The sequence below is a fragment of the Homarus americanus genome, unplaced genomic scaffold (genome assembly GCF_018991925.1).
Source record: "Homarus americanus isolate GMGI-L3 unplaced genomic scaffold, GMGI_Hamer_2.0 scaffold32583, whole genome shotgun sequence".
NCBI lineage: Eukaryota > Metazoa > Arthropoda > Malacostraca > Decapoda > Nephropidae > Homarus > Homarus americanus.
In genome coordinates, this window is record NW_024713129.1 from 27,568,480 (window position 1) to 27,587,134 (window position 18,655).

At 39.5% G+C, this 18,655-nt stretch overlaps 1 protein-coding gene across 1 annotated transcript; it reads right to left on the reverse strand.

Annotated features, from left to right (window-relative positions):
- Nucleotides 1–2,161: 2,161 nt before the first annotated feature.
- Nucleotides 2,162–17,278, reverse strand: LOC121869798. The gene is made up of 3 exons (XM_042371379.1): nucleotides 17,166–17,278; nucleotides 9,252–10,071; nucleotides 2,162–2,836 (listed from the first exon to the last, which is right to left on the reverse strand). Coding segments are annotated over exons 1-3 (1,284 nt in total). The 5' UTR covers nucleotides 17,167–17,278; the 3' UTR covers nucleotides 2,162–2,373.
- Nucleotides 17,279–18,655: the final 1,377 nt, after the last annotated feature.

An 18,655-nucleotide genomic window follows, 5' to 3' on the forward strand; every position in this document is an offset into this window, starting at 1 on the left:
GTCGGTGCAGCGAAGAATGACAAAATGATTCCGGGAATTAGAAACCTTCCATATCAGGATAGGTTAAAGAAACTTAACTTGCATTCCCTAGAAAGACGTAGAGTGCGGGGAGATATGATAGAAGTATTTAAGTGGGTGAAACTAATCAATAAAGGGGATATAGATAAAGTTCTTATAATATCCGAGCAGGATAGGACTCGGAGCAACGGACTCATGTTGGATAAGTTTAGGTTTAGGAGGGACATAGGAAGAAACTGGTTCACAAATAGGGTGGTGGACGAGTGGAACAAGCTTAGCAACTTTGTAGTAAGTGCGGGAACTCTGGAAAGTTTCAAAAGGAGGCTAGATAGATTCATGGATGATAGAGAGTGGTAATAACTCTCGACAGGAGCTGCCATGCACAGGCCAACCGGCCTATTGCAGACTCCTTATTTTCTTATGTTCTTAAATTGTTTCTGTATTCGGCAGGTAACTCACGTGAGTCGAAGTTTATCCATGTTTTAGTGAATGCTATTATATCGATTTTTTCGGTACATACCAACGTCCTGATTTCATCCATTTTGTTTCTCATTCTCTTACTGTTTGCGTAGTAGACATTTAAGTTAGTCGTGTTCTGGGTCCTCTCTTTGACGTGTTTAGGTTTTAATTCCCAGCCTAATTTAGTTTTGTCATTATTCCTAGCACTATTTCTCTGTAACCTTTCATTTTGTATACCCGCTCCCACTGCCGTCTCCTCCTCCCCCGTGCTCATATGTTCCCCTAGCAGTTTACAGACTTTGTCATCTTTTGAACTGCCCTTTCGAGAGAACCAGCCAGTGTTGCCACTCCATCCCCAGACAGATGCACCCCATCCCGAGCATAAAGGTCCCTTCTGCCGTAAAATTTGTCCCAGTTGTCACCGAATGGGACTGATATTGACTTGCAATATCTCTCAAGACGGCCGTTGACACCACTGTCATTGACAACCATTCATTGCTAACTCTCCTTCTAGGCAAGACACCACATATGATAGCGATCCCTCCCTTCACCCTAATACGTTCTATAACTTTCTTGAACTTATCAAGGAGATCCTCACTCCTAATACCGGCCAATATCATTGCTTCCTGCACCGAGGCAGAAAATAGGGCTGTTCCAATTTCCAGACAAGATATTGTCCATCCTCTCAACTACTGTATATCTCCCACCCCAGCTCCTGGCAAACACACCCTCACCCTATTTTTATTTTTACCACAAAAAGCTCTATCCAGGTACCATACGTGGGAATCGCCAACAATTAAGGTTTTCTTATCTTCCTTGTCAGCCTTGTCCGTGACTATGCTAACGTCCAATTCGTACTGGGTACGGTTGCCCATGACATTTGATACACAAACACACACACACACAATAAAATGATCGAAGACACTCATTAACGAGTAAACTAACTCACTTATTCATAAGCAAATACAAACACACAAGCATACATATATTTATAGCTTGTGTCACGGTTCACTTGATCATATAGCTTGCAGTCTTTGCTGCTCGTTGCCTGAGTTACTTGTAGCCCGAGAATTGTTTGTAGTCTGTTACTTACTTGTAGCCTGTGAATTCCTTGTAATTTGTAAGTTGTCTATAGCCCGTGAGTTACTTAACGTCTGTGTGTTAACAGACTCCCCCTACACAAAGTTATTTAATAAATAACGAAAATATCGGTGAGTGTGTATATGCTCTATTAACCAACCCTTCTCCAGCTTGTTATGGACTTTAGCACCAAAAATGGTTATTCGGTAATTTTATCTTACCTCGAGATATGTTCGACCGATTGAAATAATTTGCCCAACCGTTCTAACCCGATTTCAGCTTATGTCATAATAAGCTGCTAAATACATGGCAATGGTTAATCACGACTTAAAAAGAGGCCAATGTTAATGTCTTTTTTTTTCGTAATTATATTGAATATAAAATATATAGTGATTCAGACTCTCATAGCGACCTGTAAGACATATTGTAGTCTTATTTGTTGAAAGTGTATTCTCATTCGAATATCATAAATATGAGCTATCAGGTACTATTGATAATTACGTGCTTTTGGTCTTTATTTATGGAACCTCATAGGTTCAGGAACCAAAAAATATGAAAGAATAGAATATATGTTATTGATTAAAACAAAGGAATTTTTAAAATATGTTTTTACCAATTTATTTAAACAAACGTAACATACTGATATCATATAGTGCTGTATGGCTTTATATGCTTACAGAATAAGAAATATAATACGGATCCAAAGAAGTGAATCAAGTTATAGATTATAATGCAAATCCACTGAGAGAATTCCCACCTGAAAAATATAAAATGCCGGAAAAATGCCCTAAATCTGTGCGTGTGAGACATTAACACCTAGGAGGTAAGTCCTTGCTCAACCAATTCGTCAAACGAGGCGAGGAAACGAGACCGAAAGGCCGGATTGGTGTCCATCATCTTGATTGTCGTCACCTGCCACTCCTCCATCACCCTTTTTACATCCTCGTTGGTTTTCATAGCATCTAGATCTAATGTGTCGCTGCCCTCACTAAACATCATTGTCACTCCCATAGTAGAAAAGAGAACACCATATTCTAACTTATTCATGTACTCCTGATGCAGCTCCTGCAGGGTGAAGGGTGTGGCTTCACCACCGGCTTCCAACACCTTTGTGAAGGTGTAATAGTATGAGGTCAGGAAGTTTTGCAAATTAATCTTCCTGTCGTTGCCGTGGAGGCTGGAATGCAGGAAGAAGTTGAGGTCATTTGCCAGAGAAGCCACTCCGTTCAGCTGAAGATCCACCAACATCACTTCCACGGGATCACCGTCTTCATTGTACCTGAAGTTATAGGAGAAGAGTCCCATGAGAATTGCAGTGTTTAACAGTATATGCTTTCCTGTTAGATATAGTTTCTCTCTCTTTCTCTCTCTCTCTCTGGAATATAACAAAGCCAAGGATTGCTCCTGTTGTCCTTGTGGCGTGGTGGTAGCGATCCCTGTTCACACATAGTGGTCCTGGGTTCTATAATCACTTGCGTGCGTGTCCGAGCGAACGCTAACTACCCGTCCGCCCAGACCAAACATTACGACACTGTCCGGGTGTTCTGAAACCTTAGCTCACTAGGTGCGCGGCCTCCCTGTTCGGAAATGAACGCTCACAGCCCCGTACGCGCAGACCGAAGCTTTACGACACTGTCCAGGTATTTAAGACACTTCACTCAAACACAGAGCACTCGCTATCACTGCCTCGCTGCTGACGACGCACGTGATCCACCCACTGTGGGTGGGTGGGTGATCCACCCACTATGGGTGGGTGGGCGATCGACGAGCCTATGCTCTCCCACGCTGAACTCCGGCGTTGGTCCTTCGACAGTCCTCAGTCCTCCCGTATAGGTTTTGACTGTTAACGCTCATAGGAGCGTTATTGGTTTGTTGCTGGAGAAATAAACCCTCAACGTTGACGCGTACCATATAATTCGGTCAAAACCTGTTAAAGAACATTTCTCATATAACAAATGCTGTTATCTCAGGACACATATTATGAAATACAATCAATATACAGTACATAGCCTGTTAACATCTTAAATATAACTCGCATGTTATAACTATTGATACAGGAGACAATTGGTATAATATGATCAAATTGCAGTACACAAATATACTTATTAAAGTTATTTAGAGTTTCTTAGCAGATTCTAATACTTCACGATCACTCACGTTTTAGGGTCTAGTGGTCTGAACCAACGTGTTGTCTGTCCTGTAGAAATCAGTAGACTACCCTTGAGGGCAATCTCAGCCCGGAGGCGAGGGCCATATGTTTTCGTATTGAAACACCTCAGCAGATTGGTCAGCAAATTCGTTGTCAACACTATATCTCTTATCTCATCCCCTCTCTCTCTCTCGCCTAGTTTATCTTATTATGGTTATCCCTCTCTTTCTCTCTCTTCTAGCTTATCTTACTGCGGCGGTAACAACTATGATTATGTACAGTTGCCAGCAAAAATCCTACCAAAACCCTGTGTATCATGGCTGTGGGAGAATATTTGCTGGCAACTGTACATCAACCTCCTCTGCGACCTTGCCCCACCTCCCTCCATTACTTTGAACACCAACACAATCCAGGTTGTGGACTGCACCAAGCTCCTCGGCGTCACTATAGATAACAAACTAAATTGGAAAACACACGTCAGTACAATTGTCAAGTCCTCCAGTTTTCGTCTCCACCTCCTCCGCCGACTCAAGTCCCTCAGAGTTCCTGGGCCCGAGCTCCTCAGTGCATACTCAATATTCATACTTTCCAAGCTCATCTATGCCTCCCCTGCCTGGTCTTCCTCCCTAAATGCCACACAACGTAAACACCTAGAAGAAGTGCAGAAAGGAATATGCAAGATTATTCTCTCCCCTTCCTACTCCACATATCAAGAAGTGCTCAACACACGACCTCATCTGCAAATTTACTGAAAAGATTCTGCCCCATCCTCGAGGCTCCTGCTTCCACCCGAGATCCTTCGTCCGTAAATTGCTGTTGGACAATACAACTGCATCAAGCCCATATAAGCACATACTGATTGCTATAAGAACAGCCCAGTCCTAACCATTGTAAAAATTATCAACAACTCATAGTCAACCAGTGTGTTCACTCCCAGTCAATCTTACCTTTTTGCACTGGTATTACTATGTTGAAGTGCCTTGTATTATGACCTTCTCCCTACCTTGTTTTTGTATATCATATTTGTATCATTTGTGTTACTAGTATATTATTTGTCAATCAAGTGATCTCTTCCCTAATTATGTAACTGCATATATTCCGTCTTCTGGCTGCCATGTTCTCAATATTCCGTTAATTATTATTATTATTATTATTATGACACAAACACACACACAAACATATATATATATATATATATATATATATATATATATATATATATATATATATATATATATATATATATATATATATATATATATATATATATATATATATATATATATATATATATATATATATATATATATATATATACATGGGTGGGTCCCACGGTAGCTCACGGAGAGCAAAAAGTGACACTCAAGGTAATACAGTATATAGCTAATCCGAGTGATGTTGGGTAATTTTGTTAGTATGTATATGGTCTGACAATCAAGTTAGCGAACTCGCCACAGGGCTCAACAGGCAACAGTGTAACGAGTGTGAATGGCGTGCGTGTGACCTTGATCCCTCCTCTTACTACCCAGTTGCATCGTCGATCTCAAGCGAGCCGGAAGTGTGCAGTGGCAGCTATTGTATTAGAATGTTTTCTGGTTTTGTCGCGATAATGACATTGTTTTAGAACAAAGAACGAACATCAAGTTTCTCTTGAAACTGGGGAAAACTGGGCCTGAAATTCGGGACATGTTAACCCAAGTTATGGGGATAATGCACTAAAGAAAGCATCAGTTTACAAGTGGATTAAGAGATTTTCTGAAAGAAGAGAAGACGTGACAGACGATGACAGAGAAGGACGACGAACAACGAGCAGAGCAGGACTGAGGGAAACATTGAAAAAATTAGGAAAGTTGTGTGAGCTAACAAGAGATTGGCAATGAGAAGTTATGCAGATGAGGAGTAGATTGACAGAGAAACAGAAAGGGTTTGACTGATGATTTGAAGACGAGGAAAGTTTGTGCGAAAATGGTGCAGGAAAATCTCAGTGACGAACAAAAACAAAGAGTTGAAATTTGCTCAGACCCTTTGGAAAGATAAACGGCTGGAGATGACCCGCTTCACTGAGTCATTACTGGTGATACGACCCTGAAACGAAACACCAAAGCACTCAGTGGAAAACTGCAAACTCGCCGTGCCCCTAGAATTGTTGCATGTTACAGTGGAAAGTGAAGACAATGCTCATCACTTTTTTCGGTTCTAAGGGTGTAGTTCAAAGAGAATTTGTTCCCCCAGGGCAGGGTGTGAACCAGTTTTTCTATCTTGACGTGCTTAAAAGACTTACAGAAGAAGTTAGACGAAAAACGCCCAGAACTTTTCGCTGGAAGCAAGTGGATCTTGCAGCATGACAATGCCCCAGCGCACATGACACTGATTGTGCGTGAGTTTTTTAACCGAGAAACAACTTACCTTACTGGAACACCCTCCTTATTCACCTGACCTAGCCCCGTGTGACTTTTTTCTATTTCTTCACAGAAGAAACACATCAAGGAGACGCATTTTCAAGACGTGGATATCATTCGGAGTAGCACGATGGCAGCTATAAGAGTTATTCCAGAAAGTGAGCTCCAAAAATGTTCCTGCGGTGGAAGAAACTCTGAAGAAACGCTGGCGTTCGTATATAGCATCGCAAGGGAAATACTTTGAAGGGGACCACAGTGCCGAACCTCAGAAAGGTACGTACTTGCGCATGTAGCCAGGATTCGAACCCATGGTCCACAAGCCTATGACTGTGACCGGGGAACGCTAACCGCTGGACCACCAGGATACTAAAATCAGTCCTAGACTCTGTTATATTTCACACAAAGCCTGTTGCTGATAACCACAAGGAAAAAGAAAACACGCAGTTCCCAAGCGCTTTCGTGTAATTCACATCTTCAGGAGTGAGTACAGACTAAGGAAAAGTACAAAACATGCCTTAGTGATAAAGTTATGCCTAGATCAATTCTCCCACAACGTGTCCTGAAGATGTCAGACCGCCCCTTTGATGATTTCCAAGAAATCATCCTATAGAAACATTTTGAAATAAAGAAAATTGAAGTGGGTGAAGCTTTTCGTATTGTAAGACAAAAAAAGCATGTTTTTAATGTGACCATACCGAGTGATTGGAAAAAGTTCATGTTGGATTACTGTTTTGATAACCTGAGACGTGCGCGTTCTGATCTTCAAGCTAAGATAGACCACAAATTGCCACTCCTCATTAGGAATAGTGATTGAAATAAGGATGCCAATCGCAACTGTGTAGTGAATCTCTCCTCTAAACAACTAGACAATGATACCTTGTGTGCCCTCGGTTATGGTTTAAGTTTTGATGGCTCTAGCAAGGGAGTCGACAGTGTGGACATAGCCAGAGCATTTTGCAATTTGGAGAAATTCAGCAATTTGACAAGTGAAGAAGTGAACATGTGTAAAGGTGTTGTGTATGCATCTATGTCTAAGCCTTGTGTTCCAAACTGTCCAGAAAGATTCACCAAAGCAATCCAAGCCCTTAAGAAAAATAAGGATCTACATGTCACTAAAGCAGATAAAGCCAACACAGTAGTGATTTTAAACAAAGATGATTATATTTCTAAAATGAATGACCTTTTATGTGATGCTGCAACATATTCTAAGCTCATAAATAATCCTCTCAACACTGTTAACACCCAGTTCAACAAAAAACTTAAGTCTCTATTGAGAGGCAAAGCTACTCTCATTAAACATCTTACTTCAACGTCCCCTCCACTGCCATACATGTACGGTTTAATCAAGACCCACAAGCCTAATAACCCAGCAAGACCCATCATTAGCTCAGTTGGGTCAATCTCTTATAAATTATCTAAATGGTTAGTTTCTTTACTAAATCCCCTAGTTGGCAACATTTCTAACTCTAATATAAGAATAATATGGATCTGGTTGATAAACTCAATAACTTACACATTAATTATGATTTTAAACTGGTCAGTTTTGATGTAACATCACTCTTTACAAAGGTCCCAGTTGATGATTTACTGGAGTTCCTCATAGATTCCCTGGATAATATTTCATTGCCCGTCTCGAAAGACGACTTCATCGAACTCATCAAACTATGTATTAAGGATTGTAAATTTGAATTCAATGGAGAATATTATGCTCAAAAATTTGGTATGGCAATGGGTAATCCACTCTCACCTGTATTAAGCAACCTATATATGGAATTCTTTGAAAAGAAACTATTAAGTAATATTTTACCACCTTCAGCAGTCTGGTTTAGATATGTAGATGATGTATTATGTCTCTGGCCAAGTAATGAGGACCTAAAAGCTTTCCTGCCACAACTTAATAACTTAGCCCCCTCGATCAAATTCACTGTGGAATTAGAGCATGACTGTAAATTGCCATTCCTAGACTGTCTGATACACAGAATAGGTAACACCTTTAAGTTCAGTATTTATAGAAAACCTACTAATGTGTGTTCATACATTCATTATTATTCTGCCCACCATAATAGAGTCAAACAGTCAGTATTTTCAACAATGTTTTTACGTGCTTTGAGAATTTGCAGCCCGGAATTCATTGATGAGGAATATAAATATATCTATAATATTGGCTCAAACCTTAAATACCCTAGATCTTTTATAGACAAATGCCTTAACATTACTAAGAAATCTTTTTATAGAACTGATCCCAAGCCCACCCATGACCATAAGAATCTCTTAGTATTACCATTTCACAAAAAATTCTCTCAAATTCCTTTACAACTAAAAACCTGGAACGTCAATGTGGCATTTAAAAACTCATACACTGTTAAACAAATGTTAATCAAGAACTCCCCCAACAACACAATTGGTTACATTTATAAAGTTCCTTGCAAGGAATGTAATATGTTTTACTTAGGCCAGACAGGTAAAGATCTTGTAGCTAGACTTAAACAACATAAATATAGTGTTAGGACAGGCCAGGAATCCAATGCTCTGTTTGTTCATTTGAGGGATAACAAGTATTGCATTGACTGGGATAATGCCTCCTCAATATTAACTTGTAATTCAATTGACAGTAGGAACATTATAGAATCTAGTCTCATTAAACAAACCGAAGCAGTCAACATGAATTTGAGTAATGGCATGTACAAACTGGACAATTTTGTAATTAAGAAGATTTGTAACCAGGTGAGAAGGTTGGGTCACCTTACCCTCTGACCTGACTACCGACCGTTGCGGTGCTTTTAAAGATTAGTAGGGTCATTACCTAATACCTGACCATTGTGGACCTGATCTCACCCTCCTCTGTATATATACACCTTGTTTTGTACTTCTCCTTAGTCTGTACTCACCCCTGAAGATGTGAATTACACGAAAGCGCTTGGGAACTTCGTGTTTTCTTTTTCCTTGTGGTTATCAGCATATACCTGGATCACGCGCACCTACAGTGATTTACTTGCATATATATATATATATATATATATATATATATATATATATATATATATATATATATATATATATATATAAATGGGGAATAGCCCACCCGGGCAAAGGCAGGTCATCAACTTATGACAAAAGACTAGATCAACAAAACAACTTTCAAAAACCTGAAGAGCACGTTGTTGTTCCAGCAGTCTCCATGGCAGATAACATCAAATTTTGGATTTCTGATTAGATGTCTCTCGAGGACACCAGCACCATCGGTCTTGTTCTTTGCCATCCATTGCTCTGCTAACTCGTACCCTTTCACTTTGTGTAACATTTCTTCGGCATTACAAATACTGCTTGCAAAAAAGTTATTCATCATTTCTTTTGCAGTGTCGGAAAAATTTATCCAGTTAGTTTTTATATACTTAAATTGGTCACAAAAGTCTTCGTCTGGTGTCCTTGCCTGCAGTAAGCGGGAAGCGGCATGCATTCTGGCCAGCTCCTGTAGAACGAGGGTGGCGTGGGGCACGTCCATTACCTTCCTGCGGTCAAACATTTGATATCCTTGGGGGCGAAGATTCTCTAAGAAGATCATATCCTGACCGTCTTCACAATGTGTATAAAACCATTTCGGCATCCTCAATTCACGAAGACCCACAGATGTCAGCTCAGAGTTCAATAAAGGAATGATTTCCTCATAAAATTCTGCTTCTTTTTTAAATATTATCGCAGTAAATAATTCCATGTCATTATCCACATTGTATTTCGTGTTTATCTTGACCACATAGGACACACTTTGATCCTGGCCATGGAGAGAGTAGCTAACGCTGACGCTGGTGACGACATTGGCATAGTTGTCACCCTTCTGAGTGAAGTCCTTGACATTCCATGAGTTAAGTTGAGCGTTACTGCCCTTATCAGCTTTCAGCACCCTCTTCACGTGCGCCTCAGTGATGTTACTCTGTGGTCCTCCTAGTGCAGTGCTCTCCGTAGTGGCCACTGAAAAAAAAAAACACGAGAGGAACGTTCAGAATTTTGTTTAGATTTTTATTGTAACTCAAAGGTTTACTTTAAAGCTTGCATAAATACATGAGTTTAATGTTCGTCTTGATTTCTATTATTGTTTTGCGTTAAGGATACTCTGGCAACTCCCTGCCACGTAGTGGGATCTACTTTACATGAAGTAGAATTCTGTAGTTTTACTTATATTCCACAGCAGCTCTCTCAGTAATGAAGATATAATACGTCTGTGGAATGGGTTCCCCCCTTTTTCTATTCTCTTTCTTTGACTAATGTGTAGTGATACAAATTCAAAATGTAGAAAACCATCATCCTATACACACAGAGGAATCCGCAGACTGATTAAAAGAAATAAAGAGACAGTTTACCTTGGTCTTGAAGCGATCATAGATAAAACAATGGGAAGGTAATGAAGAACTTACATTACACGGTTCCTGACTTAAAAATTATTTCGTTCACAGAACTGCCACCGTGAAACTAGAGGAGCTCATGCAGTACAGAATCACTTCTGTGAACCTGTCCGTGTTCACAGCAAATGGTTTCTTCCACAAGCCTGTCAACTCAAAGTTTATGACAGTACTGAGCTTCGAAGGTACTGACATGGAACAAAGTACCACCAAGTCAAGCTTGGTCTGAATATGCCAGTTGTCTGTTCAACTACATAGCTAATCGTCATCCACAAGCAGTAACATATCACTTCATTAACGACATCTACGAGTAACAGTCCACAATTTCAGGAATAGCAACGCCGCTCAGGCACACTGTTTTGTTCCAAACACCTTTCCTGCAGGCAACCAGAAAATGCCTGTTGGGGCATCATGGCATTCATTTCTGTCAAAACTTTCTAACATCAGAGACTGCAGAAGTTTCTCCTTCGTGAGTAGCATTCGTATAAGTGTCATGCTGACTTGTTCTCTACACTGGGATGTTCTTGCTATGATGTAAAAACATGAGTATTGTGAACTTCGCTTTGTTTTAATCAAGACCAGCTTACGAAGATGATACAAGGGTAATTTATGACTAATTTAAGGCGTAAGCACACTGAGCACATGTTGGCCGTATTTGCTGGCTGCTGGGCTGAAAGCAAGCAGCAGGATTTCGTCTGTTACGAAAAATGGACAACGGTTTGGCGGCGAGCTTTGCTGGCCGGGTTAGTGCTAAAAATAATAAGCTTCATATTAAGTGTTGAATATTTTAGTAAAACTCTAATTAATTCAGGGCAGGATGCAAATGCATTACAGGAGGATCTAAATAAACTGCAGGGGTGGTCTGAAAAATGGCAAATGAAATTCAACACCAGCAAGTGCAGCGTACTTAATATTGGAAGAACAAATACTTATAATGTATACAGCCTTAACAACATCGACCTAGAGAAGTCGACTTGTGAAAGAGACCTAGGGGTACTTGTAAGCCCGGACCTACGGCCTAGAAAACAGTGCGTTAATGTTCGAAATAAGGCAAACAGAGTATTGGGTTTTATATCTAGAAGTGTAAGTAAAAAAGAGTGCAGAGGTCTTATTGCAACTATATCTTGCGCTAGTCAGGCCGCACCTCGATTATGCGGTTCAGTTCTGGTGCCCTTATTATAGAATGGATATAAATTCACTAGAGTCGGTGCAGCGAAGAATGACAAAAATGATTCCGGGACTTAGAAACCTTCCATATCAGGATAGGTTAAAGAAACTTAACTTGCATTCCCTAGAAAGACGAAGAGTGCGGGGAGATATGATAGAAGTATTTAAGTGGGTGAAATGAATCAATAAAGGGGATATAGATAAAGTTCTTATAATATCCGAGCAGGATAGGACTCGGAGCAACGGATTCAAGTTGGATAAGTTTAGGTTTAGGAGGGAGATAGGAAGAAACTGGTTCACAAATAGGGTGGTGGACGAGTGGAACAAGCTTAGCAACTTTGTAGTAAATGCGGGAACTCTGGAAAGTTTCAAAAGGAGGCTAGATAGATTCATGGATGATAGAGAGTGGTAGTAACTCTCGACAGGAGCTGCCATGCACAGGCCAACCGGCCTATTGCAGACTCCTTATTTTCTTATGTTCTTATGTAAATATTTAAAATGTAACACATAAAATGGTGACATGATTCTATTGATTCGTCACTTTAAAATTTCTTTAGTATTAATAAATCATTATTTAGGGTCTTCCTTGATCAGCCAGCTTGTAAACAAACTTTTGCAGATGCCTCACTTTCTTCGACAATTCAAGAACTCTAGCGCAATCCTACAAGGCCTCAACTGTTATAACGGGATCCATGGTGAAACTTATCTAGACGCTTTGTTGTTGTTTTTGTTGCGTTGGGTAGACGCGCTAACAAAACATCCAAGTGAGACGAAAACTTCACTTTGTTTTGCTGGCCGGACCGTGTTCACCCAGCACGGTTGGGAGGAAAAGTGCCCAGTGTGCCGCCACCTTAAGGCTGATTCACACTATCCATCACGTATCGATAACATCATGGATCGGCAACGGTCCGTCAAAACTGCGAGCATTCACATCTTCCGTCACCGTTCCGTCACGTGTTCCATCAGCGATCGGTCAGTCGATGTGTAGCTTCGGAGTAAAAATGGCGCCATATTCATTTAGCAAGAAGAAACTTGCAGTTATTGCACTTCTTTTGGATGAGGAAGAAACATAAAAAAAAGGAGACTGGATTCACCAGTGTTTAAAAAACAGAAAAACTGTATATTTTGAGAGCATAGTGTGACATATCAAAGTTATTTGTACTGTTATATAAGATAATTGTTAACAACATTATATCGCAGTACATAGTGTAAATATAAGAAAACAGTTAAAATCCCCATATAGCAATCCTTCACGCAATGCAATCACCAAAACCAAAAGCAATAAAATATAAGTCTTGCTGCACTCTAATGCTATACTTCACACTACTGCTTGTTCTTAATCAACTTATAACACACAAGAACACATATCTGTATACAAATCACACATCCTTACTAACCTTGTACAGTAAATGTATAAGGGCAATATACAGACACAAAAGCAAAAAAAAACATGCTGTAGTAGGAAATACCTTATATATTTTCCCAAACATACGTACATTAAAAATAGTGGTGCTATTACCTTTTTCTGTCTTTGGGGAAAACGTGAAACACAAACTCAGGGTGATCTGTTTTTGTACGTAACTGGTGATGGTGACGCCCACTCATGGTTAACCGTCCGTGTAAACAGACGACGTACAGACAAACCACGCATTGCACACTAACGCCATCTGTTGATCCCGCGGTCAACGCTACATTATGTGGCTTACGCGGTTTTCGCTTTGCTTTCCTGTCTTTCTTATTATAGTCTTTGGATCTAGTCTTCCCAACACGTACGCGTAATCATTCTCCTCCCTCAAACAAAACCCAAAATAGCTTTCCTCTCTATACGTGTCTAGTCTCATCTCTCTCCTGTCTCACTGCCTCTGGCTGGCCCTCTGATCTAGACAAGCATTCCACGCACTAGGGGATAGCGTCGTTAGTCAGGTCCAGGACGAAAATCGAGCGGAATGCCCACTCGTCAAATCACTGACAAATCTAAATACAATCCCGTATTATATACTTCATCTCTTCGATAATGGCCATTTAAGTCAGATTCTTAATCACATAATTAATTTAACACACACATACTACAGTATATACTAAACATACCTCATTCCTTATCCTATTCAGGGCCGGATTCAGGAGTGGGCAAATTGGGCAGCTGCCCAGGGGCCTCCACTATCTGGGGGCCTCCACATATTACAATATTTTATTTATTTATTTATTTGGATTATTTTTATTTTTATTCTTTAAAATTCATGTTTATCTATTCCATCACGTAAAACTATGTTCAGCAAGAAGTGTGATAGAAATTAGGCTAGCTACTCCTTGAAATTCATGAATACCTAGTTTTCCTATGAACAGTATATTTTAATGAATGCTATTGTTTGTGTTGTTAATAATATATTTAGAATTCCACAGACATATATTGATTAAAAATAAACTACATGGAATAACAAAATTAAGATTAAAAAAAATAATAATATTTTTTTCATTATCACTTCCATTACGAATGCCATCAGGGCGCTGTGTTCTAATTTCCTCAATATAACTGCATATGGCTTCAAAATTCTCCAAAGAAGTGTTCAAATTTCAAAATTTTCCCGGGGGGCTTACAATGCCCCAGGGAACTCCTAGATGTTTAGGCTCACTTCACTCCCCACCCCACCCTCTTGGGTAGTTTTAATGAGGGGGGCCTCCACAAAGAGGCTGCCCACGGGCCTCCACAGGTCTAAATCCGGCACTGATCCTATTGCATAAGAAAATTGATAAGACATAGATATCATAATAAACATACTATTGTATGCGTGCTTCACGGCGTAAACAACATACATTCGTAAAAATAAAAGAAATGCATAATAATCTATATTGTATAACTGATATTCGCCAGCAGAGGAAAGCAAAAAAAGGTGAACATACACTATTTCCCAGTCAAGTTTTCTTCATAATTAGCAAATTTCAAAATTTTCATAATCGAGGTAATACGTAGAGCATATCTAAAACAGTCTATACTAAGACAGTCTATACTATAGACTCTATAGTATAACATAAGTGTCTGTTTACTTACTTTATTTTTTCGTGTGCAGGCACTTTAGTTTTATTAAATAGGGTTCACTTGTTTTTTCTTCACCTTAATATCATTTACTTACTTGTACTCATCCATCTGTTACTCAAGATTCATTATTGTTACTATATTAGTTAGAGGAAATATAAAGAGATACCTGGATAATTAAATTTATTCAACAAAAGGCGTGATATGACATCACTGTATATGTCTTATCCCTACTCTAACTAGATATACCGTGGGGAAGGAATTCAGTATACACCAGTTTGACTACAGAAAACATCCATCCATCTTACCGCCCAGTACTGTTCTTGCCGGCCCACTCATGCCCCACCAGACTACATCACACCCAACAATGTCCTCATTACGTAATACAGAGTCGTCGCTCCATATCGGGCAGCAAACCACCAGGCAGGCGGACCATGATTTCGCTCAACGACGGGTGCGGGCATTCCAATGGTTTGCAAGCCAATTTTGTCCGATAACGGGCATTTAGCGCGTGCACGCCGGGCACTGCTCGATCATGTGGGCAGGCCCTAACACTCGTCTTGCCCACGGTGCCCACCGTTTTTTTTGTGGATGTCGGTCTCACTATAGAATAACCGGTTATAGTACATCCTTCTTTCCTCACACAGCCAAACTGTGGAATGCTCTTCCTTCGTCTGTATTTCCATACTCATATACAATCTGTCTCATCTCAAAAAGCTGGTTAATATAATCTGTTTATTTTCAAATTTTAATTTATTTTTACTCTTATTTTTTTCACCCCCCAGCCCCGTTGTGAGAGGAAGACCTGTGCCAGGGTAGGCTGTTCCCTATTAAAACAAAAACAAAAAACATATAGCACAATAGGTAATGAACTACAGTTTGTATGGCTGGATATATCCCAAATCATATATATACCTGAAAAAACTTGATTTAATTAAGAGCATTCTGGAGGGAGGCAAGACGCTCGGGGGAACAGCCACTGGACTTTGCTGCCAGATCGACAGGTGATCAGCTGACAGTGGCAGATCAGCTAGACACTTGACTCAGACTGTCAGTACGGTAGAGCTCGCATTAGAATACTATGACACACAAATTAACTATACCTCGTCCATCATTGGCCGAGATTTTCGTTTATTTGCATCAAATGTCTTGATACTTGTTGACAGAGGATGAAAATGTTAAACCTCTACATAGCTTCTAGATACTTTGTATCATATATTATTACTTAAAGCTTGTCACAATGCAGCGTTTAAGATAGGAAGTGCCAAGTTAGTGGATGAAGATCTAATAATTTGCTTTGGGTGTGAGAAATGTTTTTGTTGGTTAGTAACACAGCACTGACATCTGTTGACACAGTTGTGAGTTGAGTCTGCTCACCAAGGCCAGGGGCTGTTCCCCTGAGCGTTTTACCTCCCCGAACTGCGCATATTTATACCGAGTTTTATCAGTTATATAAATGATTTGAGATATATTCAGCCATACAAACTGTAGTTCATTATCTATTGTACCATATGTTTGATATTTGTTTCTGTTTGGTTTATGTTTGGTACAAAACAAAGAAATAATGAAAAGACTTCATTCCAAAGCGAATTTCAACATTGACTTCGACCTTTTGTGATTGATATTTAAAATTGTTAAACATCCTCTCTGAAGTGCCAATGCTTTGAAATTATTTGCATTTTAAAAGTCCAGATATTTAACATTATTTTAGAAAATAACAGGTCAGTTTTCCAATTGTGAACAGCTATGGACAGCTACACGAACATTTTCAATGAAGCAATCAACTATTTTTTATAGAAGTAGGGCGTGGCCTACGGGCCGGGTTAGCGTGGAAATACTATAGTCTCTAGTCTAGTTGGTACCAACACTACTCTCATGATATCACGGAGTGATAATCTCGTCATATCATTGAGACCCTCAGGCAACACGAGCAAGGTATACCAAGACTATATTTATATATATTTAGAGACGAGTTACTCTCTCAATCTTTATAATGTCAATACTTGATGTCTAATATACTGTACGATGTACAGTAATTAAGAGTACGCGCTCAAAGGTATCTATACATTTTAAAAATCTAAGCAATTGATCACTCAATAATACTAATCTACAAAAATTACACGATTACCGACTGAAAAAAAAAATACTCAGAGAGCAAAACAGAGATATCTAGTTTACAGCTTTTATGTTAGCAAATAGTAAATGAACTTCATTTGTCCTAAACACCAAGCTAAATTGCCTTTATTTATACATACTAGTTGAATCTAAATAATTACTTCACACATAACACCATAATAGTCCAAGTTTATGTGACAACAAAACTATATTATTTGTATTAATAATCTCTTATTGCATGATCTAAATAAATATTTATTTCCATCTTCTCAAAGGATTCCAAAAATCGCACTTCCCTGATGTTTTGGTATCAATGACATCAAACTAAAAGAACATTTCGTTAAAAAGCTTACTGGTGTTGATGAGGGATGTCTGTCATAAATTGCGTTGACGAATAATGAAAGCTTTTATGCTGTACTCCTTCACGTCGTCAGCTTTGATATGAGTTACTGAGTATGTGTCTGGCTCGGCCCTCTGTCCGGGTGCCATGTCATTATCTATGGTCCAAGTGCCACTAACCACCTTACAGCTCTTTCTTTGTATTTCGTTAAGATATTTCCCTTTATTTGGGCGATAGCATCACGGAGGATGATGATATCTTAGCTGACTAAATCCAGTCTGAAAACAGTTATTTGACAAAATTTGAAAACATGACGAATAAAAAGTTCATGTCACGGTGACACGAAGGTATGTAGCTCCTGTAAATGTTGCCAAGGCGTTATTTTTTGTATTGATAAAAGGACAAGCACAATGTTTGAAGACAAGGAGCAAAATAAAACGACATAATAGCTGTCGACTGATCATTAGGCAAGAAAATACCCGTGGATGGTATTATATAGCCTGAACTTCTTGTTAAACGGAGGTTGTAGTGGTGTGGCAGCTTGGGAACAACACTGGGGTTCAAGGACACGACGAGCCTTGGGCTAGTGATGAGCACTAATTCACTGGGGTGATGTTCTGATAGTATACAGTCAAGGTCTTTGCTACCTGCTGGGGGCTGTGCCAACGTTACTACAATATCCACTGTAGTACCAGAGTACCTTACAGGCTCAACCCCCCCCCCCCTCACTCACATTTAAGTGAATAGATACGAAAGGAAAACAAAATATTCACACACACACAAACAAACAAACACACACACACACACACACACACACACACACACACACACACACACACACACACACACACACACACACACACACACACACACACATATAAGAAAACTATTTTACTTAACGTTTTGGTTTAAGCGAAAACATTTGGAAAGTGGATTGTATTATTAACTTAATTTTCAACTCAAAGTGCCAATTTTCATAAATACATAAAACATAATTTCTCTCTTTGACGGATAGGAGCTAGCAAGGCTAGAACACACATCTCCAAAGACACAGGTGAAGCAGCGATGTTTCGCCCATGAATTGTGCATCCTTTATTGTACCTTTCAGGGTCAGCCTCTCAACCTTCGGTCAACTCCTCCTCCACACCAGAATATATCATCACCTTCCCAACAACAATACAGTGCAAAAAACTCTCTCCATTATCATCTGTAAGTTGGGTCAGTAGCCAAAGTTGTCCTTTGTTCCTATGCGAGAAACTGTGGGAGACAACTGACAAAGAAGTTTATACTTAAGTATAAGACCGACCCCCATATACCAGATCCAAAGTTAACTAACTTACATGTTCGCTCTATGTTTCTTAATTTTTTAGTTTTATTTTATATACTGAGAGTATTTGCTACTGCGGTGACCCACTCTCTGATGTCACCATGTACTTTATGATTATCATTTTTGTTTAGTGTATAATTCATCCTTTGGGCTGCCATGTTCTTTCAATAAACCGT